We start from the raw sequence: 26,427 nt of genomic DNA on the forward strand, positions 1-26,427 counted from the left end.
AAAACACAATCACTGTACAGCTTACTTTCTAGGGGATGGTCAGACACAAAGAGGGAGGAAGGGCCGAGCATCCATACAAGAAGATGCATTGGTTACCGTCAAGCAACATTTACTTTCAAAACTTCTCCAGTTTGTTAAAAGAGAAGTATCAGTTAGAGGTACAGATTATTATTATCACACTTAAATCAATCACATCAGTCCCTGCTCCAATGCATCTTACAATCCGTATTCCCTACCACATGAACACATACAATAGAGTTTATTTTGTTAAAAAATCAATTAACGTTCTGCCATGGTTTGTGGAGTGTGGAAAAAGCCAGAGCAAAAAGGAAACCCACAGAAAAACATCTAACACATACAAACCCGACACAGATAGCCCAATTGTTAGACTCTATACCCTGGCCCCAGCGCTGAGAGAGAGCTAGGATTAGGCACTAGGGGCAGTGTTAGCATTAGGAGGGGATAGTGCACCTGAAAAAGGGCCAGGGCCTCATGGGGAAGGGCCAGGGAAGAGATAGGGGAGACCAGGTGATGTTGGGGATAAAAGAAGGGGAAGTAACAAGTGAGAATGATAATAAAGAGGAAAACTGACAGGCCCAAACAGCGCCCCCTGCCCTGCGGTGCCCTGTGCCATTGCACTGGTCGCACTACCCTAGTTACAGCCCTGATGACCCTAAACTATAATCAACCAAACAGCTGCTAAAAATAAAAAAGAATTTGCATACAATACACCTACAGCAGGATGAAGAAGTCTTTAATACGTATATTATCCTATTTACTACTAATGCTGGACATACACTATACAATTATCTGTTAGATATCGGTTAAGTCTGGCTGATTGGAATGAAAACCTGGTAATGTATGGGAGCCAATAACAGTCGATCATATGATTTTAAATACTGGAAAACAGACAACAAACAGTTGTTCAAATTTGTTAAATTCGTGTTTTAACCAATTTGTCTGAACGACCATTTTTGTCGGTTTTCCAGTGTTAGTGACCAAATAGTCGATTGCCATTTGCTCCCATACTACATTACCAGGTTTTCATTTTAACCAGCCAAATTGGACAGATATCTGACAGATAATTCTGTAGTGCATGCCCAGCATTAGAATGATACGGCATTGCTGTAACTTATAGGCAGTTACAATAAACAGGTTTAACATGTATTTTTTCCACTGTAAGGATTGTCCTCCACCTAAAAAGAGTTAAAACAATTTACTAAATCTAGAATCTTATTAGGACTTTTTTTTTTTAAAACAAAGCCCCCCATGTTCCCTTTTATACTACTGTGATTTTTTGAGTATTGAGCTTTGAACTCTATTGTTTTCTAAGCCCCTAAAGACTGGGATAGAACTGATCTGATAGCGAGATCCCTGTCTGGACTCAACCCAAAAACACCAGTCACAATCCATACAAAGCTGGTTACCTCAGCCTCTCCTCTTCTAATCGGACAGAGAGCAGCGAGGGCCACACAGATGCTGTGAGTGATATTACTCCCCTGGCATATAAACACATCATTGTCCAAGTCAGAATAAATTCTTTCCATGGCATGTGATGTCTGTTTTCCATCCTGAATACTGTACAGTATATTGAGATACATTCAGTTATATTTTGTGTGCCTTGAATGATAAGTGAGGGTATTGAGTGATATGCATCCAGTGCAAGTCAGATGATTTTCTCTATAAGGGGGATCAACTCCAAGCTGTCAATTCAAAATGTGACTGTACAGAAATGCTTGTGTCCCATTGAATGATCTTATATGTGCAAGTTGATTTCTTCTTCAGGGTCCATAGGGATCCACAGGGATACCATGGAGATATTATGGTTGGAGAGATCCAAGCACCAAACAGTTAAAGCTTCAGCTCCCAGGATGCCTCGGGTCCTCCTCTATATATACCCCACCCCTAGTCACAGGTCTTCAGTTGTTCATTTGGGGCGACAGGATCAAGACGCACCTTTGTAACAGGGGACTGCTCAGGCAGTCCTAAGCTTTTGTTTTATTTTTATGTTTTTGGGTTGGCAGGACTAAGCGTTTGAATTGACACATGTACTGCGACTCCATCTACCTCCGCCGGGCCGCAACACCTGTAACTGGGCTGGTGATTCCAGCGGGTCGCAGCTGAGCTTGCTAGCAGCAATGCTGTGCCCGGACTGCAACCGAGCGCACGGAGATGTCAGGTAAGGCGATTCCTCGCTTACGGGGAATCACGCACAGCAGTCCTTGCTTCTGATGTCAGAGACGCACCAGAAGCCGCTGCAGTCAGGGCCACACAGGTCCAGAAACAAATTGCACAGATCTCATCAGATTACAATGATATATAGTAATTATAGTAATTTTGGCTGCATTACTATTTAATAGTTGGTCAGTGACCTCAGACTGATATTCCATCCTGCTGGATAATTTCCAGTCCAATTGGATTTAACTTGTTTAGGATGTTGTACAACAGTGGGACAATTTGTTTGGATTGATGAAACGGACCAGACACAAACTGTGTGTGGCAACTTATCTGTCTGTACATCAGGTCACAGAATTGTAGGGATTTATGTAGATTTATGTAGTCTGGTGATTTATGGATCTTTAGTCTTAAATTGTGGAAGCAATAATATTAGCGGCTCTTTACAGCATTATTTAACAAATATGTGCGAGTATTGATATTTTAAATAATCGTCTAGTCATTTAAGATAAAATCTATTTTTTTCCTGTTAAAACCTAAAAAAAAAGTGTCTGGCTATTACCATTTTTTTTATAACAAAATAGCGGACTTCAAAGATTTGTGAAATAAAAACAACCCATATAGATATCAATCCAATTTCACTAGATTAGAAAAGGACTGCCCTTAGACAAATGAAGGAAGATACTTCAATACTATTCAAACAAGCAGGGATAGGAGACATAGTGATTGTTCTGGACAGGGAAGACTATGGCTCTGATTCAGAGCCGGACGCTCTAACCAGAGCGCTCGCTCTGAATCAGGGCCCACCTCCATAATTATGGAGCGTCCTCCTGGACGCTCGTATAGCTGTGGGTCACCACCCACAGCATATACGAGCGTGCAGGATGATGGTCGCGATGGTCTTGACCATCGCCACTGCGAGCCGAAGCCTGCGGTTGAGTTTCTCAACCGCAAGGCCAGGAGTGATTTTGGCTCTATCAGAGCCAAAATCACTCCCACTGACATCACTAGTGATGTCAGTGGGGCCGGCTTCTGACGGTAGGCGTTCCCTTGGGAACGCCCCCGTCTGGGAGGCACGCCCAGACGGGGGCATCGACAGCACGCCCCCTTTGATCAGACACAACGAGCGAAGGAAAGTCCTTCGCTCGTCGCGACTCGCGCATGCGCACGACGGAGCTCCCTCCGTTGTGCGCATGCGCAGTGCACACCATCGACCCACTTGCGAGCGGACAGCCGCTCGTGAGTGGGTCTGAATCAGGCCCTATATCATTGAGGCTCTTAGACATTTGGGAACAAGCTATTTTATAGAAAACTAACTGAAGAACCAACAGGTTTGGGAAATTGGGTCCCTTACATATAATTTGTCTTTTTTGTTGATCGCCACCTACAGGACCATGTAGCCCATCTGAGATCCTACATATAAGACAGCAAAGATGTACTACAAAAAACTATGGATATACAGTGGAAACAGGGATGGGGGGTTAGACCCTTGATGCCCAGTCCCTGTATACAAATATACCACACAGAGCACAGAGAGAAACCTCAGAAAACTGTTCAGAGGTTTTACCGCATTAACTTTTGAAACAACCCATCTTTTTACTTATTGAGCACCGGGAAATTGGTGAAATATACCAATCTATTGTATTTGTTGAGTGGTTGAGTAATTATAGGCACAGTATTTATGTGGATTTCTGTAGTCTGGTGATTTATGGATCTCTAGTCCTAAATTCCTAAATTGTGGCAACAATAATATTACTAAGTCTTTACAGCAATTCACGATTTATGTTCCCATATAACCCAAAATATTGTATTCTACATATGCATGTATAACTTCCCAAAATGTGATTTTGTTTGGGACTGTATCAACCTTAATGTCTTCACAGACAGGAAGCCATAGCCGCTGCAGTCTGATATCAAATAAATAGTCCTGACGTTTATGGCCTAATTCCATCACCATCCTTACCTCACCTTACAGAACAGAGTGCAATGTAATAATAATTGCAAGCGTGACTGGTGTAATGGTCAGCATTACTGCCTCACAGCACTGAGCTCCTGGGTTCAGATTCATCCCGTGCTTGCGAGGGTTTTCTCCCACAATCCAAAAATATACTGATAGGATAATTGGTTACACATACATTTTTTCTAAAAAACAGTTTGCAGACTCATTTATCTGTTAACATAATTTTGGGATGCCAAGCTAAACTGACCACCTCCAGCAGAGAGGTCATGGGTTTGATTTCAGCTAGCTCCTGATCTGTGTGGAGTCTGTGGGGCTGCACACAAGACCGTCTGAGAACAAATCTTGACATTTATCACACTGTGCATGCTCTCTAGCTGGGCATACGCAACTCTGAGCAACTACTGGCGATTCAGGGTTATACTTATCTCCACGTGCGGCTGAGTGATTGTAACTGGGCGGCAACAAGGGGTGTACACGTAGGCTAAGTGTTCTGAGGGCGCGGAGACAGGATGTGGGACATACTGAGGTGAGTGTACGCAGAGATAAGTCTGATTTCTGATGACTCTGTGCAACAGGTATCTGTCTAGTGCAAATGTGCGATGATATTGATACAGCTATTTTCTCAATTACATATATAGCGGCAGTGAGGCTACATAGATGCAGACATCTGTCAATACAGGCGAAGTTCTATATATATTAGTGTATCCGTGTATTAGAGAATAAGGATTGTAAACTCCACCGGGTGAATTATTTAATATCCTGCAAATTGGCAAATAATAGGTGGACGCTATATAAATAAAGGTTAATGAATAAACAGATAAATAATGCTTGTTCACTGATGCAGAGCGTTCTATAACCAACCTGTACAGCAATAGGATCAGATGGGTCCACGGCCACCGCCAGGCTGGATGCAGTGTCAATAACCAGGTAACTGTAGTTATCAGACAACACTGGGATAGGCACCACTTTAACCCCTTGAAGACAAAGCGGATTGAAGAGTGCTGGTAACAGAGGTATTATTACATATACATACACACACATTATATATATATATATATATATATATATATATATATATACACATACATACATACATACATACATACATACATATATATATATACACACAGTACCAGTCAAAAGTTTGGACACCTTCTCATTCAATGCTTTTTGTTTATTTAAGTTATTTTATTTTCACCATAGTAGATTAATACTGAAGACATCAAAACTATGAAAGAACACATATGGAATTATGTTGTAAACAAAAAAGTGTTAAACATATCAACTTGACCAAGAAGGAAAGTGATGGAGTGCTGCGTCAGATGACCTGGCCTCCACAATCACCCGACCTAAACCCAATTGAGCTGGTTTGCGATGAGTTGGACCGCAGAGTGAAGAAAAAGCAGCCAACAAGTGCTCAGCACCTCTGGGAACTCGTTCAAGACTGTTGGAAACCCATTCCAGGAGATACCTCATGAAGCTGATTGAGAGAATGCCAAGAGTGTGCAAAGCTGTCATCAAAGCAAAAGGGGGCTACTTTGAGGAATCTAAAATATAAAACATATTTTTATTTGTTTAAAACTTTTTTGTTTACAACATAATTCCATATGTGTTCTTTCATAGTTTTGATGTCTTCAGTATTAATCTACTGTGTGGAAAATAATTTAAATAAACAAAAAACATTGAATGAGAAGGTGTGTCAAACTTTTGACTGGTATTGTATATATAATCACATTGATAGACCGGTTACGAGTTCAACACAATGGAGTTCAGGAACAACAACATACAAAAAAACATTTTCAGAACTTCTTTGCTCTCTATTTACAGCTGTGATTTTCTACCTTCTTCCTGAATATATCAAGACTAGAAGCTATGATCTGAAATATTAGCGATGAAACTTTGGAAATGGTTCGAAATTACATCAGTCCCTGAAGTGTGCAGATCATTTTCACACTGTTTCAATGTTTAAACAAACATCACCCAGTTAGATACACAAACATATTTGTTGTCTAATGGGCGATTAACCTTGATTCTAAGTGCATCTTTTGAAATCTGTCGCTTCTGTTCGACAATCATGTTTGAGGTTTACCGATAGTGGCACATGGTGCCGTTAAGGTCTTTAATTTAAAAAAAATAAAAAATGAAAACAGTATTTAAATACTAAACAAGTATTTTAACATTTTGTTTAATTCACTCTGTGAAAACGACAGTGTTTGAAATTGTTTATTCACTTCACAATTAAAATCCGTTAACACGTATCGATTTAAGCCCGAATGTGATTGAGCCAGTGTGAACATGTGCACCCTTTCGGTCTTTTGCAAATGGGAACAATATTGGTGGTAGGCTAGGTTCACTAGTGCCTATCAAGGAGCGTCATGTAACCAGAGGGTCATCTGAGCTGAAGCTGGCTATTTTGCTCTCTGTAATTGAGGGACTTTACCAAACAATCCAGCAAGAACCACCGAAAGTACCAATAACACAAGGCATCTGCTGCTCTGTATGAGAATACATTTTACAGTTAAAGCTTTTGCAACCTAAACATGACTTCACAGTTTTTCTGCTTCCTCCGTTTGTTATATTAACTATTTACACTACCAAAAATGGCAGAGCTTGTTAAATTGTAATGCTTTGTTCTTAATTATTGTTCTGCTTATTTAACAGTGGATTTTTTTTGTATGGGGTGAGGGGGAGGATTTAGACACATCAGGACAATTTTGTTTCTAAAAAACAGGATGAAAAGCCATCATGACAACAATCATTTTCTCATTCTATATATGTAATTTATGATGGTGAAAAGCTGCAATCCCAGAAAGTGCATATGCACTTTTGTGATAGGAGTCAACTTTTGTGCAAATTCACCTATTTGTGCCTGGAAGCACATGGATTTTCAAGCCATGATGACAGCCTCTGTGATGGTGCAGCGTGGGCTCTTCTTAGTCTTATGAGGAATGGCACATTTCTAGGTGCACTTGAACCAGTATTAACCAAAATAACGAAGAGCTTCTAATATACAAAGGCAGCGCATGTAATAGAGACAATCGCCTTGTCCTGTTACTTATGAATAAGTTGAAAAAATTGGGAGAAGCCAAGCAGCGTTTTAGGAGAATACCTGAAAAGGGGTGTCCTGAAGAGAATCAGGTTGGATTTTATATTCAGCTTTTATTGTTTTTTCCTTTCACATTGTGAGCTGTAGCTACAAACTGGCAAGGCTAGACGCAGGCTGACTTTATAGGGGTGTTTCTATAGACAGCAATACTTTCTTGAAATGCAGACAAGCAGACACACGTGTGCACATAAAGAAGCACTGTGGGTCATTCTGGGCAATATGATTTATACTCCATGTGAATAGAGCAAGCGTCACACTGTACAAAACAGCAAAATCACAGTATATTGTCAACAATCTTATAGCATTGCTGGAGGACAGGCAGAGGATATTGGGTTGTTGGCTAGTGAGAGGTTGGTTCATGTAGATTGATGGGATTAGTGAGGTTAATAGGGTTTTAAAATCTAGAGGCAATGGACTGAGTTTAAATCAGGGCTTGTGGGCTGCTCATTCGTCATGTGTGTGCAATATTCGCCGGAATAAGGATTAGAAGAACAGCTGACGTAGCACTAGAGCTCCCAGATGTTTTCCCAGGTACGTCATGGGTTGCGACATTGGAATTACTTACATTCTAGAATTCAGAGGCCTGTTGTAATTAGATTAATGGCATTAGTGGATTTTTTTTTTTTATACCAGATTTGCTGAAATCGGGTAAATTTGTAGACATTAATGGCCTTATCACAAAAACCTACGCTTGAGACCAATACAGGTCTATACTCCTTAATGCTTTTATATAGAAGAGCATCACAGATACTACAAACATACAGCTACACAGGGGCGGATTGGGATGTGAAACCAGCCCGGGAAATTTATGGAAGCAGCCCTAATGAGGGTGGGGTCTGTCGAGGTGGGAAGAATTCCTCCTCATAGGGCCTGATTCTGAGTCAGATGAAAACATATCTGTAAAAAGCAGCAATGTTTTTATATGAATGCAGGGACACTGAGGGGACATTACAAGGAGGGTGAGGGCTGGGACACTGAGGGGACATTACAGGGATTGTGAGGGCAAGGACACTGAGGGGCTGTTACAGGGAGGGTGAGGGCTGGGACACTGAGGGGAGTTACAGGGATTGTGAGGGCAAGGACAATGAGGGGGGTATACAGTGATAGTGAGGGCAGGGACACTGAGGGGATGTTACAGGGAGGGTGAGGGCTGGGACACTGAGGGGAGTTACAGGGATTGTGAGCGCAAGGACACTGAGGGGATGTTACAGGGAGGGTGAGGGCTGGGACACTGAGGGGAGTTACAGGGATTGTGAGGGCAAGGACACTGAGGGGGGTATACAGTGATAGTGAGGGCAGGGACACTGAGGGGATGTTACAGGGAGGGTGAGGGCTGGAACACTGTGGGGACATTACAGGGATAGTGAGGGCAGGGTGGGTGAGGGTGAGAACAGAGACACTGAGGGAAATTACAGGGATATTGAGGGCAGGGACACTGAGGGGAGTCACAGGAATTGTGAGGGCAAGGACACTGAGGGGACGTTACAGTGGGTGAAGGCTGGGACACTGAGGGGACGTTACAGGGATAGTGAGGGCAAGGACATTGAGGGGAGTTACAGGGATAGTGAGGGCAGGGTGGGTGAGAACAGGGACACTGAGGGGACATTACAGGGTGGGTGAGGTTGAGAACAGGGACACTGAGTGGATTTACAGGGATATTAAGGGCAGGGACACTGAGGGGACATTACAGGGAGGGTGGTTATATATATATATATATATATATATATATATATATATAAAACAGCGCATCCATATGCATATGCTGTCTATTTCTTGTATGAATGCAACCGGGAGCGCCGCGTCCTATTCCATTATGAATTGACGTTCCCAGCATCTAGGAGGGCACTTGGGCAGGGACCATTATTGTGACACACACACAGTGTATCATATTACTAAAGCAGACTGAATTTACAAATTCATAGAAAAGTAGGCATTTCATGGAGTACTATATATATATATATATATATATATATATATAAAAACTGTTGTCTTTTCATGGCCCTTATAACGGTGATGGCACTACAAGTCTCAGCTAGTGTGCTAGGGACTTGCAATCACATCACAGCTGGACAGGCACTTAGTGATTTACTTATGCATACAGTAGGACCCCCGAACATCTTACTTTTTCAAGTAGAGCTTCATGCTATGCTGTAACAGTGCAGAGGAGTTGCAGGGTCCTCCAGGATCACTGTATGTTTATAGTTATATTCTGACTCGCGCTGGCAGCTGAGAAGGCAACCCGCCCCCGGCTAAATCTTCTATCCACGTGACAAACTGCTGGGTCCGACATCTGACCGGCACCGCGTTCCCTAGCCGCTGCTTACACTGCTAAGGGGTGGTCTTGTGCACAAACGGACCACCCCTTGGTTTCACAGGGTTCCGTCTAACACAGCGACTGCCCCCGCAGAGGTTCATTCTGGCTGAAGCACAAGCTCCAGCCTCCATACACTACGATGCACTACAGCTGCTTCTGGTGCCCGGACGCTAGTTGGAGCAGCTGACAGCTTCCTGTTTGCGTTCCAGTGGAACGCAAATCCAGGAAGCGTGGCAGCTGGCACATAGCACTTGGCCTGGGCCGGCAGTCGGCCTGGCAGGCAGTGTCAGCCGGCCCTGCAGAGAGGTGAATGGGACCGGTAGAGATCACATTACCACATGTACAATACTACATATTCTATTTGTAATTACATTTCCTTTTAGTGCTGCTCTGTAGTCAGATTATTGTACTGCCAAAGGCCCGGCTAGATTATCCATAACTGTTCCATCACTAGGGGGGATATGTAATAGGCACCAATGTGGCTAAATTTAAATAAGCAATCAATCAGTTATAAGGCTGGTTCTTTAATCTAGCACCAATCTAGCAGAAAAACAGATGGCTCCGTGAAATCGGCACCTATTATATAACCCCCTAGGATCTAGTCAACAGGCCAGAACTGAGCTTTTAAGGAGCCGTCGTGTGAAATTCAGTCTCCTCTACTCTCTAAGACATGTTTATGTCTCATTGAAGGAACAAATCAGTATGAATCATCTGAGTCATGGGAATAACTCAGAGGGCTCTGGTCTCTGTCACAGGCTCGGGGGCCCCAAGGAAATACTGGCCCTACACAACAGCCTTACCCCTTATCAAGGTTTGGCAGGAGACCCTGTATGCTCATCACTAGAATTAGACAAAGCAACTGGCCAGTAAAATCTGTTCCAAAACTCCACATGACAGCCATATACTCACTATACTATAAGCTTAGTAATTGGATCCCTAATGAACTATATACACAATTTTTTTCTTTGTAGCTGCCAAATCTGAATGTTTCTTGAAGATAAAAATATCAACATGCATTATGGACAGACTCTCTTCTCAGTGTAAGTTGAATAAATAGCGCTGGGTGAAGTCTTTAGAGATTATGATACCGTACCGCTGAAGACGATGGCTTGGGTGGAAGAGTGTCCGTTAGGGAAGCGCTCTCGCGCCTTCTTCAGCTGTCTCTTGTAGAACAGATAACCGAGTTTGGTCTGGGTGTACAGGCTGTACCTGAAAAATAAAAAGCAGAACCAAGTTAGTGGTCTGTGGTCCTCATATGCAGGTGTGCAGTGCCTGCAATGACTGCTGTGCCCTCCGTCATGTATTGCTTTCAAAAGAATCTTGTGACACGAGTAAGCAGGACTGGTTTCTTGAGTACATTGGACACTTTTTAATTAACATAAATGGGCAATTACTAATTACCTTGGGGGGGACATTTTGTGCTGAACTCTATGGGGTCAATCCAATTAGCTGCGATGATCTCACTGGTGCGAGTTATCGTGGTAAGAGCTGCACTTTACGGCAGCCCAAACTCGCACTAAAGTCCTCGTAGCCCCATAGGGCTCAAAGCTAAGCCATGTGAAATTGGGCTCAGAGCCAGCCGCAAGAGGTGAGAGATGTGGTGCCGCTGCTGGTGTTTTAACGCTGTGGCAATTGCAACTCGCACCCTTTACGGCTAATGGATTGAGCCCTATATGAGTGTTTATTGTTATTATAAAAATGTGCATTCAAATGTAAACCTAAACCTGTTAAATTGAGCATGTGCCACAGTACCCATAGCAGTTTAAGTGGATGTGGTAAGCTGCCAAAATACATTGGATGCAAGGGAAATCAGTGGTTTCTCTGCAATATTCCACAGAAGGGAGCAGTGATAACCCCTTTCTCCATCACTGCTTTATAAATAGACCCTTACATATTTATAACATGTAAACAAATTATTAGTATGCAAGACAACAAAGAAAAAAAAAAAAACAATATGCGGTAAGTAAGCAGATTGGCCTCCAAATCTGGGTCTGTGTGGGTTTTCCACAGATCCAGGACAGGTACAGTGTGAAGCCTCTTGGAGAGACTCCGAAAGATGCATCTCCCAATTGTATCCAATGCAGACGGACAGAAATGTATGTAGTAAAAGTTGCAGGATGGTATGTACAAGCCAATAAAAGAAAGATGAAACCACCTTTAATGAATCTCTTAAGGAGCCCATACACGGTGCGATAAAACAGCCAATCCGACTGATTGGTATGAATTGGCTGCTCTATCATATGGTGTATGGGCATGATATCGGATAGTGCACACACCCATGGGGTCGTACAGCGTACCCAAAGATCTTACTGCAGGTTCAGTCGATCTGGGGATGCGATGTGCGATCCCATACAGTGCTATGCGGGTGGGGGAGCCGGCATATTGGCCAGTCGGACACCCGATCGCACTGTTTGTGGGGATCGCCCGATATGTCGGACGTCGGATCCCCCATCGCGTCGCACGGGTCATATCACACCGTGTATAGCCAGCTTTAGCCTGACACAGACACATATGTCAGTGTTTTCTGTGTGACAATTCCTGCACATTCAGAGCTGACAACAACAGAGCATCTCCTCAGTGACACATGTACATATAGCAGTGTCCTATAAGTCTGCATCTTGTTGTTCTTGAATTCTCCAGGGGAGAAGAGGGAAGGGGACACAGCAGTTTAACCGCCCGGTCATTGCACAATGTTTTATTGTGAGCGGGGATGTGGTGTATTATGTAAGCGATTGTTCAATTGTTTGACCCATTGAAGGAGAAAATGTAGAGGGACGGCCCTTTCCCACACAGTCTTACACCGCTCCACAGGCTGCAAAAACACAGCCTTATTCCCGTGTGAGGTGACAGGTTTCCTGAACACTGGCTTCTTCCACTGACAACCTCACGTTGGCATGTTTACTGCCAGTCATAGACTTCTTACCACTTATATAATTATAAAGGTACAGCTGCATCCATATGATAAAAGTTATGAGTTAAAGTGCCCAGACACCCACACACAGTGGTGGCAGTCATCTTTGTGTACTGAGCAAGTGATTATACAGAAAAAGGGAAACAGCAGGTGCACACTCTAAGTACTAAGATCTCTGGTGATCCAATTTGTTTTTCCTCCAGGTATTCATACAGCCTTACCTAGGCCAAAGTGACAACACTGAGGACTGCGGCATTTCATTCCTTTACAGTACCTCATTCTCCCTTACTTTCAGGACTAAAGGCAGAGGTCATGATAATGCAATTCGTGTTATTCAGGTCCCACTACCGACACAAATGCTGTGATATTGAGACAATTGCCTGAATTTGCTTGTAAAGTAGCATAGCATCTCCCATCTACAACATTCATTGGGCTGAGAGGGTTAAAAGACTGAAAAATTAAATAAGATCTTTGCCAAACTCTTGTCAAAAAGTAATATATAAAGGCCTCATCAGGCACCAAAATGATGCAGCACCAATCTTAAAATTATTATTATAGAAATAATTGCAAAACTTTGCAATAGAAGAACTAGGAGACTTTAAAGAGTGCAAGATTCTAGGTCATTATGTTCTGTACCTGGAAGACCTTCCTTGCAACTCTGTAGGTTATAGGACTTTGAATGATTATAATCCTATAATGACACAGTTGTGCGTTTTCATGATGCCAGTAAGCGGTATACACAATGCCAGGTTCCTTTTACTACAGATGAGGAACTAGATGGACTGGGGCAGAATCTCTCCTCAAAGTCTGGCTCCTTGTCAGCCCATGAATGCTCATCTCGCCTCCTCCACAACCCCCATGGGATTTAATTAAGATGAAATTTCAATTACCATTTTGCTAACAAAATCCCTCCAGGAAAATAAGTATCTTAGTATTAGAGCCCTGGGAAACTCAGCTGGAGGCTTCAGAATCCGGCAAAAACTGTCACAGAAGATCCCAAACACTGTAAACTTCTGTATGTTACAAATCGTGCAGCTTCGGGGGCTTTGATAAGCAGCATTCATACAGTATATACAGGGTTGTGTGTACTCTGTATATTTGGATAGATGCACACAGTTCAAAAACAATTAGAAATGTAAGATATATTTTCTGGAAAGGCCAATATTTTTAAGTTAAACATTAATAGTGAAAATTACAGATTATTATTATTATAGTTTATATATACTTTCCTAACTGCTAATATGACAGTAAGGAATGATTTATAAATAGTTTATATATCAACAGCTAAGGGAGGCTAAAAAAGGGTGTTTCATACACTGCTCCTAAGAATAGCATCATGTTCAAAGGCAGTAATTACTGATGAGTGGATATTCACATAAACATGGCAGCCCTCAGGGAGCAACCGTACTGATATTAAGCATTTTGATACTCAAGGTAACAAAAAAAAAAAAAAAAAACACACAGTTTACCCTCCTCTGCACTCAATCCAAATATTTTTGCAGTCGATTATAAAGTTAACTGTACAACCCTATAAAGCAATAAAGAAGCCTGGACAAGACTAATATCCCCCAATATAAACAATAATGTACTAAGGATCTGTGGGTGAAGACATACAAATGAACAAACTTTTATTTGCATGCTAATTTTTATATATAAACCTCTCTTTATTATGAATGTTAATGTTAAAAGTAAAGAGGAAAACTAGGGTTAGGAGTACAATTACAATACTAATGATAATGAACATTCAAACAATTACCACATTACAGGAAATGTCTCCACCTCGTTATTCATTTCTTTCAAAGAGAACTGATAGTGTCCATCTAAGCTGCCAAGTGTTCCAACAATGCAGGTGACCCCCGCTGGAGAGCAGGATGCCCATCTATTGATGTGCAATTCCATTCATCGCTGAGGGTTAATTAACCCTCCACTACCAATCATCTAATGTCCCTTGACTTCTCTCACAAAATATTGGTTTGGGGCCATTCCCGCCTTGGGGTGTAAGAAAAATAAAAAAAACCCTCATAAAAACAGATTAGTGTACTCCAGGCCCCTCACTGCCCACTGGGCCTAGGCGCCAGGTCACGAATGATCCAGATCTGCCCTTACTTGCCGACATTATATATCTCCCTTCTGGGTGTTTTCAGAAAGGAGATGTAGATGGCCAGTGCCAGGAGGGTGGGGGAGGGGCCACAAATCCTATCAACATGCCCTCGCTCACTGATGTGCAGTGCCATGATTATGGCATTGCGCAAAAGCCGCAGGGCCACTATTTGCCAAAAATTACAATGTCACACTCTTCAATTTCACTAGGAAGGGGACAGTATGTGAGAGGGAGACCCACTCTCCTGGGAGTCTGAAATCTCTCCAATATTCAACAGTCCCCAGGACGTTCCTAAACAGTGGGAAGAAAGGCTCACAGGTGTCTAAGTTTTTGGTTCCTGATACTGGAAATAATATACAGTCTGCTGATCAGACTTGGGCAACCTGTGGCACAATAGCTGCTGTGTCAGGGGATGCTGAGACACAGAACATGATTCGGAGTCACACGCATTTGGCCGATGTTATAAATCTGTGCATGCATCCCACGCGCATCGCGCATGTATCCCGATTGTAATTGCTCAGAGACGCAGGACAGAATCAGACGCACGGCCTGTGGAATTCAGCGAGCGTTTCTAGGAGGTAATGGGCGTGTCACTATAAGCGGAAGCATCCAAAGACGCACAGCCACTCCCACATGAGGCGTGGTCAGGTAGAGAAACTGCAGCTGCCATAGGGCTGGTGCAAGTTACGATGGTGCCGTGACGGGACTGTCCCACTGCAAGTAGGCATCTTACTATCAATGGTATCAGCCAGCGCATCAGCAGAAGACACAGACGAGCCTGCAGCAAAAGCAGCAGCTATGTCTGTGTGCACTCAGAATCAGCCCCATACAGTTCTACAAACTGCTGGAGAGCCAGGTATGGCATAGGCATGCACTGATCTAGAAATAGGGCTCTGCCTATGTAGTTTGCTTGAAGGGAATTACAGTCATTTGTTTCTGATCTTTTTTTCCACTAGCAGAAGTAGAAGAAATGCTCTAACACCTGTGGTTCAGGAGATGCTCACCCCTGCCATAGAGAGAGCATATCAAACCCCAGCACTATGAGGCAGCAATGCTGACCACTGTGTCACCAACACAGTATATTCATTACTACTACTAAAATGCAAAGCTATTTTTTTGACATCTGCTCTACTGGTCGTTCATTTAGAATTTTTTTGCAGAGTGGTTTAATGCATTGGAAGAGCTTTAAAGGGATTTGTTTTGTAGGTTAATGGCTGCAACATACTCCTGATGTCTATAACTAGTGATCATCCCCAATATTAGTCCCAGGGGTTTTCCACTACATGTTTCCTGAAGTTTCAGCCTCCATCAGTCTGACAAAATGTAAATGTTATTATCAGCAGCTGTGAATGAGCAGTCCTCACAGATAAAGCTTTATCACACAAGCCCAGATCTCTCACGTGGCCTAATCGGCTTTCACACATTGCTTCCAGCAACTCTCATTAATCCTAATAATGCCAAACAGAAATGTTATTTACTTAACCTGGCTAAGCATTATTATTATCCTTTTTGTATATGACATCTTAAAGGGTCCAAAGCACTTTATAAATTACATAAACAGAACCAGTGGAAACATAATATGGCATGTAATCAAGGGTACTGGGCAACTCTTAAGTTGGGTACACATCACGCGATCGTCACGGGCAACGGGAGCCAGCATGCGGCAAGTGCATACACACATGCCAATGCCGGGTCCATCGAGGGAATGGACGAGCTATGAGTTAGCAACATCCCCTGTCGGCCCTGCAGTAAGGCCAACGGGGGATGTCACTAGCAACCCGCGGGAGTGTGCATATCATGGGTACACACTTGACGATGTACCGGTTATGTTGTCCGATCCCGCGGATCGGAGCGACATATCGTCTAGTGTGTACCCAGCTAAACATTTAAAAAAATCCTTTGGTCTAGCTATGATTTGCTTTCACATGCTGTAACTTTTGGAAACATGCTCCATACATGAGGTTCCCCCCGCGCGGACTGTCCGCTCTCGACGTCCGGGTTACCTTTGTTCAGTATGCCGGGCGTCGGGATTTAGGCTGATGGATAATGATAGGCGTCAGGATTTCGACGCCTATCATTAGTCCCCTGCCGTGATTTAACAGTCGGGAAGCCGGCGGTCGGGATTTCGACCGTCTGTTTCCTGACTATATCCCGTGTGGGGGTATAGTTGTAAGATACAGGTTGCAATCACTGGTGCTGCAGGACTCCGTCTCCCTGGGACCCATACAGGTGTACTCCCCTGTCGGCAGCCCGGTCGGTGATTTAATATTTTTTACTGTAATAACTGAGGTAATACAGAGAGCGTCAGATGACCACACACATTCCAGGATAATTCATACATTTGGTACTATCGTCTAGTGCAATGGTCAGGTAACGGGTAAATTACCCCACATGGGGTAAAAATGAAATTCCTGGGGGTAATGGACGGACAGCCGGGCATGGATATGAATCATTCTATAATATAGAATGATTCATATGCATGCCCGGCTGTGCTGCAGGGAGGCTCTAAGCCGGACGCCCGCTGAAATGCTATTACCAGCGGGCACCCGGCTCCTTCCCTGCAGCGTCGCGTTAGCCGTAGGCTCGAGTTCTCTATTGAACTCCAGCTTCCGGCTCTCTCCCATAGTTCCAAGGAGCAGCCGGGCAAACAGGACGGCGGCGTATGCAGGAGCGGTGATTAAGTTGTTTTTTTTTTTTGTACACTAGAGGGGCATTATATGGGGGGCACTACTACACGGGCATTATATGGGGGCACTACTATATGATTTTCTTCATTTCAAATCAAGGGTTAACGTCGGCGTATCTAAATATATTTTGGGGTAAAAGGTAAAAAAGTTCCCTGACCCCTGGTATAGTGTGTACCCAGCTAAACATTTAAAAAAAATCCTTTGATCTAGCTATGATTTGCTTTCACATGTTGTAACTTTTGGTAACATGCTCCACACATGAGGCCTGAACACCAATGCTCGTGTGCAGCTTTTCTCTGTACTACTAAGGGCTCTAATGTTCCAGGCTTACAGCGCTAGATTCCAACCAGGACTCTATCAGTGTGGAGTTTGTATGTTCACAATGTGTTTGCATAGGTTTCTTTCAAGTGCTCCAGTTTCTTTTGCACACTCCACAGACATACTGGTAGGTTAATTGGCAGCTGATCAAATGAACTCTAGGGTGTCTGTGTGTTAATAAACAACAACTCAATAATTGAATATTGGATTCATAAATTCACTAGGATGGGGCCTGTCAGAAGCATGAAAGTGGTAGCAGCATAGTGGAGAGCAGCATACTTTCTAACTGTATTTAAAGGGGTTTTCTAGCTTCAGATTACTTTCTTTCTTTGCTTGTACATGCCTCTTGCAAGGCTTACTAAATTACACAAATGTGTCATCTCTGTACTGGATGCGTTTGCATTAAGATGAGCTTTGCGTCATATCTGGGGAAAGTGACAAAAAATGAAAATGGTAATTTATTCATATAAATGCAAGAAAGTACAAATATGGAGTGAAAGGAAGGCATATTACCTACACAATTCTTATATTCCAGAAGAAAAGGCACCTCAGTGTTAACTTACCCGCTTGGCAGCTTGCTGCATGCTGATTAGAACGTGTCCTTTCAGCACTAGCTCCTTAGCTTAACATAACAGTGTTGTGATTCTTCAACATAATTGGCTAAAAGATGTGTTACCTGACACTGCCGCCTGTCATAGCGATACCAGATTGTACTGCTAAATCACAGCTCACATCACACGGATGGCTCCATGACACAATCATCTCTATGCACATAGTGGCTGCTATCCTCTTCCTTATATCCACAGAGTATAAATACATGGTTTATAGTAATGAAAAATCTGTTCCATGTCTCTCTTGACTGTGGCACAAGTACAAAGCCGATTATCATGTGCTTAGTTCACATAATTAGAGTTAAGAATCTGTACCAGGAAATCTGCCATAATCCAAGAACTATATTTACCTTTAACAGACACAAATCACAGCACAGCAGACATTTACCTAGCAATTTATTTAAACAAAAAAATTGTTATGTAAATAATTGATTTTGTGTATATTCATACTTCGATCAGGGCTGCCAACAGAAGTTGTGGGGCCCAGTGCAAATGAAAAAGGGAGGTTCCCACCTCTTTGATTCCACCTCCTCCTGTGTCCTGTAGTGATACCTTGAGCAAGCACTTGTAATGAAGTGCCCTCAACGGTATTGGATGTCCCCCATATGCCCCTCAGACCTCTCCATATGTTCCCCAGATCTCTCTGCATCCCTACAGATTTCCCACATCCCTCCCTACATGCTTCTCAGACCTCCCTAAACACCATCAGACTGCCTGCATGATAAGTGTGTGTGGGTGTGATATGAATGACCGCCGGACTAACATCCAGCAGTCAAAATCCCGACGTCGGCAGGCCGATGGGTGAAGATCCCGACAGTGCCCGTAAGTATACTATCCCTACCCCTTTCCACCCCCTAACTCTAACCACCCCCCTAGTGCTTAACCCTTACCTCCCTCCCACGGGTGCCCAAACCTAACTCCCCCCCCCTCCCCGCACCCTAAACCTAACCCTCCCGGGGGGGTGCCTAACCCTAACCTAGCCCCGGGCGGTGCCTAACCCTAACCTCCCCTTCCCCTAGCCTAAACCTAACTCTCCCGGGGGTGTGCCTAACCCTAAGTCCCCCCGGGAGCGCTGAAACCTAACCCCCCCCCCACACTGTCCACTCTCGACGCCCTTCGTTCGGTATGCTGGGCGCCGGGATTTAGGCTGATGGATAATGATAGGCGTCGGGATTTCGACGCCTATCATTAGTCCCATGCCGGGATTTAACAGTCGGGAAGCCGGCGGTCGGGATTTCGATCGTCGGTTTCCTGACTATATCCCGTGTGGGGGTATAGTTGTAAGATACAGGTTGCAATCACTGGTGCTGCAGGACCCCGTCTCCCTGGGACTCATACAGGTGTACTCCCCTGTCGGTAGCCCTGTTGGTGATGTAATATTTTTTACTGTAATGACTGAGGTAATACAGAGAGCGTCAGATGACCACACACATTCCAGGATAATTCATACATTTGGTAATACAGTAAGTGGTGAAGTTTGGTGACAGATGGCAACGGCTAGGACCAGTTACACAATATCACTGCCACTCTACCAGCTAAAACAGTGCATATGTTCAGTGTTAACAAAATAATCAGGTATAAAAATGCTACTCACTAGTTCTCAAATAGTTTTAATTGTCAAAATTACAATTATTATACTCAATATAGACTGGAAATATGGCAAGATAGTTATGGAAATAAAAACATTGGTCTTCCTATTGCCCCAAAATTCACATCTGACATCTACGATCTTCCTATTATTTCACAATGTTAGAAACAGACAGTAACCACATTATATGAGCAACATATGGAATAAATAAGGAGCTAGCACTAATAGATTTAATTGAAAACTACAGGAATAAAAAAAAGACAAAAAAATTGCACAATTCCTCCTTACGGACTGGCATAATCCTAGTTTCTTGTTTAAATTAAACATATGCAAAATGTAACTGACTACACAAAACAACTTACTGTAAGCATGACTGAATGTGAAACAGCTTCTGTAGAGTACACTGGACCTAATTCCTGTGCAAAGTTTGCATTTCTTAATGCTTGAAAACTGCCACATGTTGCTAAAACTGGCAATAAATGCTGCAATATTATCAGCAATGTCACAAGCTGGACAAATTTGCACCATGAGGAGCCCATTAATACTCTAACTGAAATCACATTACCAGGCATGCTGTTTGTCCCTTTGTGTCTTGTCTAAGTGTACATCAGTCTGGTCACCCAGCACTCCTTCAAAACAGAATCGGGTATGTGGCCATCTTCACACACTTTTTTCAAATTTAATAGAGCATTATAAAAGCATATTTTAAGGTTTATGCACGTTAGGGGGTTTCTGTCATTTTCAGTTATTGAGTTATTATATGTACAGTCAGGTGCATAAATATTGGGACATTGACAGAATTTTCATATTTTGGCCTCTATTCACCACCACAATGGCTTTGAAATGAAACAAACAAGATGTGCTTTAACTGCAGATTTTCAGATTTAATTTGAGGGTAGTAACATCCAAATCAGGTGAACAGTGTAGGAATTACAACTGTTTCTATATGTGCCTCACACTTGTTAAGGGGCCAAAAGTAATGGGACAAACTAAACAATCCTAAATCTAACTTTCACTTTTTAATACTTTGTTGCAAATCCTTTGCAGTCAATTACAGCCTGAAGTCTGGAACGCATAGACATCACCAGACGCTGGGTTTCATCCCTGGTGATGCTCTGCCAGGCCTCTACTGCAAATGTCTTCAGTTCCTGCTTGTTCGTGGGGCATTTTCCCTTCAGTTTTGTCTTCATCAAGTGAAATGCATGCTCAATCGGATTCAGGTCAGGGGATTGACTTAGCCATTGCATAACATTCCACTTTTAAGCCTTAAAAAACTCTTTGGTTGCTTTTGCAGTATGCTTCGGGTCATTGTCCATCTGCACTGTGAAGCGCCGTCCAATGAGTTCTGAAGCATTTGACTGAATATGAGCATATAATATTGCCCGAAACACTTCAGAATTCATTCTGCTGCTTTTGTCAGCAGTCACATCATCAATAAATACAAGGGAACCAGTTCCATTGGCAGCCATACATGCCCACGCCATGACACTACCACCACCATGCTTCACTGATGAGGTGGTATGTTTTGGATCATGAGCAGTTCCTTTCCTTCTCCATACTCTTCTCTTCCCATCACTCTGGTACAAGTTGATCTTTGTCTCATCTGTCCATAGGATGTTGTTCCAGAACTGTAATGGCTTTTTTAGATGTTGTTTGGCAAACTCTAATCTGGTCTTCCTGTTTTTGTGGCTCAACAATGGTTTAAATCTTGTGGTGAACCCTCTATATTCACTCTTGTGAAGTCTTCTCTTGATTGTTGACTTTGACACATATACACCTACCTCCTGGAGAGTGTTCTTGGTTTGGCCAACTGTTGTGAAGGGGTTTTTCTTCACCAGGGAAATAATTCTTCTGTCATCCACCACAGTTGTTTTCCGTGGTCTTCCGGGTCTTTTGGTGTTGCTGAGCTCTCCGGTGCGTTCTTTCTTTTTAAGAATGTTCCAAACAGTTGATTTGGCCACACCTAATGTTTTTGCTATCTCTCTGATGGGTTTGTTTTGATTTTTCAGCATAATGATAGCTTGCTTCACTGATAGTGACAGCTCTTTAGATCTCATATTGAGAGTCGACAGCAACTGATTCCAAATGCAAATGACACACCTAGAATCAACTCCAGACCTTCTACCTGCTTAATTGATAATGAAATAACGAGGGAATAGCCCACACCTGTCCATGAAATAGCTTTTGAGTTGATAGTCCCATTACTTTTGGCCCCTTAAAAAGTGGGAGGCACATATAGAAACCGTTGTAATTCCTACACCGTTCACCTGATTTGGATGCAATTACCTTCAAATTAAATCTGAAAGTCTGCAGTTAAAGCATATCTTGTTTGTTTCATTTCAAAGCCATTGTGGTGGTTAAAAAATTCTGTCAATATCCCAATATTTATGCACCTGACTGTATATGGTTAATTTGTAATCTGAAAATTAATTGAATATGATCAGCTCTAAGGCTTTCAATCAGATATTTTAAAGGTACATTTACTAAAATTTCTCAAAAGGAAAAATTGAGGCTTTGCGCAACCAATCACATTCCAGTTATCATCTACTAAAATGTACTAGATTAGATTAATGTTGGTCCAATCTGATTGGGTGTTATGGACACGTGTTATATACAACAAATGGTGGAAGTCCCAGAGGAAGGACCCACACCAAAGTACTACTATTGGGAATGGAAGATATTTCGTGAAATTAATTTTCATAGAGATAATACTTTGGGTTAGTGCTTGGGCTGGATAATGTTATAGAGTTCGGATTAGCAATAAAATTAGTTGAAGGAAACATTTAGTTGCAACATTTTGTCAGGGGGTGCCAAAGAACACCTTAAACATACAAATTCACCTAGAGAGGAGATTTAAGTCTTTAAAAAAGTACCAATACTCTTTTCTTCAAAATGTTATCTATATTCTCTATTACAGCATCAGCAATTAATCTACTCTCCCATCACCCTCCATTACCTCAAATAGGTTCCTGTACCAGAAGAAACAAAATGAAACCTTCTTAATGCTTATTTTGAACAACTATTAATCATCTAGCCAATGCCATGTCTCAGTAAGTCACAATCTGAGCCCCTAGCATCATGTATGATGCAGTGACAGGGAGTGCCATTCGTATACCCGTTTGGTATACAGGCACTGTGGGAAGTCTATAAAATGATACAAATTCTAGTGCAATTTACACTAGGCTTCCTAGGATATCAGTGACTATATACAGTATAATAACTTTCTGTCCTGGTGTGCATAAGTCAAATGCACTTTTTAGTCATTTATTAAACAGTGTTTTGGAACCACCACCAACAGAAAAAAAACTTGATTAATGGTTTCTTGCAACACGCCTTCACAGACCAGTTTCCCATGAGGGCTGTGGAATAGTTTCACATCACACAACAATGAAGAGGAATTCAATATAACCATCATTGTAAGTTTTGTTTTGGGAAAGTTTGGTTTATTTTCTTTGGGTCTTGTACAGTCATAATCTTATCAGGAGTTTAATGTCCTACATGTTCTGCAAAATAATGAGCTCATAAATATAACAACTAAAAAAAGTCAAACCAACACATCTGAAAGGAAAATTGGAGATAAGATGTCAGACACATTCTACGGTTGTTAGAAATAGAAATATCATGAATTCTCCCCTCTTCCCTTTACAACCTCCATTTGCCACCCATTTCACATCCAAAACTGATGCCATCAGCCAAAACATCTCCTCCCATAACACTCCTCTTGCCTCACCCCAAACCTGTCTCCAATTGCCTGTCCACTCTGTCCTCCTCCTCCCCCCTCATCTTTGGAGTTGCAGGCCTACCCCCTTGACTTATTACCTTTTACATCATCTGTTCCCTCTCTAAATAACTGCTCCCAACTTGCCAACTTCTTCAACTACTCCTTTAAGCATGCCCTTAGCTCACCCATCTTCAAAAAAATATGGTTTTTACTCACCATAAAATCTCTTCCTTGGAGTCCATCTGGGGGATGCCATTACTTCTGGGTTATGCGTAGTGAGGTGTGGAGTTAGACGCTAGCTTAATTGAAACTGGCTCCCACCCCCAATATAACCCCTCTCCTTCCACCCTAAGCTCAGTCTATGTTTAACAAAGCCTGAGGAGACCCACGGAAAAAACTGAGAAACCAGAAACCAACAGGTATCTCAGAATGAAACCAAACAAGGGAGGGATTGCTGCATCCCCCAGATGGACTGCAAGGAAGAGATTTTACTGTGAGTAAAAATCATATTTCCTTTATGAGCCATATGGGGAATGCCATTACTTCTGAGACATACCCAGGAAAGCCAATTAAGGGAGGGAGATAGTGTTGGAACCGACCGCTCTAAGAATTTTCTGCCCAACACTGGCATCCCTTGCATCAAATGTACGGAAGCAGTAAAGTTTTGTAAAAGTGTGTACGGATGACCAGGTAGCTGCTTTGCAGAGCTGCTCAACCAAGGCAACATGCCATACAGCCCAAGAGGCACCCACAGCACAAGTCAAGGGAGCCTGAATTGAGGCCATAACCATCACATTTTAGGACAAATATGCCTGCCTAATGGCAGAAATTACCCACATGGCGATGGACCCTTCTGGAGGCAGGCCAGCCTCTTTTTGGTACATAGATCAACACCAACAGGGAATCCGTACTTCTCAAAGATGCAGTACAGTCCAAGTAAATGTGTAACGCACGAACCACATCCAACAGTGCTAAGGAAGAGGCTTCACTTGTCATGAATTCTGGCGAAAAGCCGGAAGGACAATATCTTGGTTAATGTGGAAAGCCAATACCACCTTTGGCAGAAAGGAAGGTTTAGTGCGTAACACTACCCTATCCTTATGAAAAATAAGATGCAGAGCTTTACAAGAAAGAGCCGCTAATTCAGACACCCTTCTGGCCGAGGCAATGGCCAAAAGAACAGCAACCTTCAAAAAGGGAGATATCGCAACAAAACAGACTCCAAAGGCTCAAACGGTGCCTTTTGAAGTGCCTCCAAAACTAAATTCAAGTCCCAAAGAGAAACCGGTGGGACATAAGGAGGCTGAATGCGAAGAACCCCCTGCAATAAGGTCTGAACTTCTGGAATGGTGACCAATTTCCTTTGAAACAGGATCGATAGGGCCGAAATTTGTCCCTTAAGAGGAGGACAATCTAAGACCCTTAATCAACCCCTCTTGTAGAAAAGACAAGAAGCGAGACACTCGGAACATTTCAGGTCTGAACTTGTTTTGTTCATCCAAGTCCGATGATAAATCTGGGAAGTAACTGGTTTGCGAGCCTGTATCACGGTTTTCACTACAGACTCTGAAAACCCTTTGGCTCTTAAAATATTAGATTCAAGAACCATGCTGTCAAAAGCCAAGCAAGGTCACGGCATGAACCCTGAAGCAACAGATCTGGACGCAGGGGCAGACGATATAGAACGTCTGCCAACATGTTCCAAAGAACTGCATATCAAGGACGGTGGGGCCAGTCTAGAGCCACCAGAATGAATAGTCGTGTCACTAATTGAATCCACCAAATTACCTTTGGTAACATTGCCAGAGGAGAAAAAATGTATCCCAGCTGGAACACCCAAGGTGCTGTCATGGCATCCACCAGAGATCCCTGAGGATCCCGGGACAGAGAACCGTACCTTTCTTGTTTAGACGAGAAGCCATTATATCTATGCCTGAAGATCCCCATCTGGCAACTATTTCTGCAAACACCTCCTGGTGTAATTCCCATTCCCCTGGATGCACACGGTGGCGACTTAAGAAGTCCGCCTCCCAGTTGTCCACCTCTGGAATGTAAACTGCTGAAATAGCTGGAACCCAATTTTCTGCCCAATGAAGGATGTGAGAAACCTCCCTCATTGCTAGTCAGCTGCGTGTGCCACCCTGCTTGTTTATGTAAGCAACTGCTGTGGCATTGTCTGATTGGATTTGCACTGGTAAATTCTATAGATAGCATTGAGCCTGAATGAATGCATATCGAATTGCCCTTAATTCCAGTATATTGATGGAAAGAGCGGCTTCCTGGACAGACAAAAGACCCTGTAAGAGTCTGTCTAGAACCACCGCCCCCCAGCCTGTTAGGCTGGTATCTGTGGTGACAATGGTCCACTCTGACAATTGGTAACCTTTGTTCAGATTTTCATCCTGTACCCACCACCAGAGATAATCTGGCACTGCAGAGATAATCTGAACATCTGTCTTTTTAATTGCGGGTCCGATTTTATCCATAAATTAAGCAATTGGTTTTGTAGAGGACGGGTGTAAAATCTGGCTCCGAATGAAGCCACTATTTTCCCCAGTATCTGCATAGCCCTGAGAACCGAGATATGAGATATCTGTAAAATGGTCCTTATTCTGGACTACAGATCCTGAATCTTTGCCTGCAGAAGACACACTCTGTGACACAGTGTTAAAGAGAAGGCCCAAAAATACTGCCCTCTGAGATGGAATTAAATTTGACTTGGGAAAATTGATGATGCAGCCGAATCTCTGGAGCATGTCTAAGGTAATCTGAAGATGTTGTTGCAATAGGGCCATTGAAGGTGCCTTTAGCAACATATCATCCAGATAAGCCAACACATTTATTCCCCCACTCCTGAGTAGGGAGATCATGTGTGTCATACCGAAGCGGTGTCCAAACCGAAAGGTAAAGTCTGAAATGGAAAATCCTGATGGCC

At 42.8% G+C, this 26,427-nt stretch overlaps 1 protein-coding gene across 1 annotated transcript in view; it reads right to left on the reverse strand.

Moving 5' to 3' along the window:
• Positions 1-26,427, reverse strand: part of PNKD (PNKD metallo-beta-lactamase domain containing) — a 126,268-nt gene that overhangs the window by 39,266 nt on the left and 60,575 nt on the right. The window contains exons 2-3 of the mRNA XM_088472424.1: positions 10,649-10,764; positions 4,997-5,109 (exon numbers count right to left, since the gene is read on the reverse strand). Of these exons, the coding sequence (XP_088328550.1) occupies positions 4,997-5,109; positions 10,649-10,764 (229 nt within the window). The remainder of the gene's footprint in view (positions 1-4,996; positions 5,110-10,648; positions 10,765-26,427) is intronic.

This window comes from Taudactylus pleione, unplaced genomic scaffold (assembly GCF_031769625.1).
Source record: "Taudactylus pleione unplaced genomic scaffold, aTauple2 ptg000122l, whole genome shotgun sequence".
Lineage (NCBI taxonomy): Eukaryota > Metazoa > Chordata > Amphibia > Anura > Myobatrachidae > Taudactylus > Taudactylus pleione.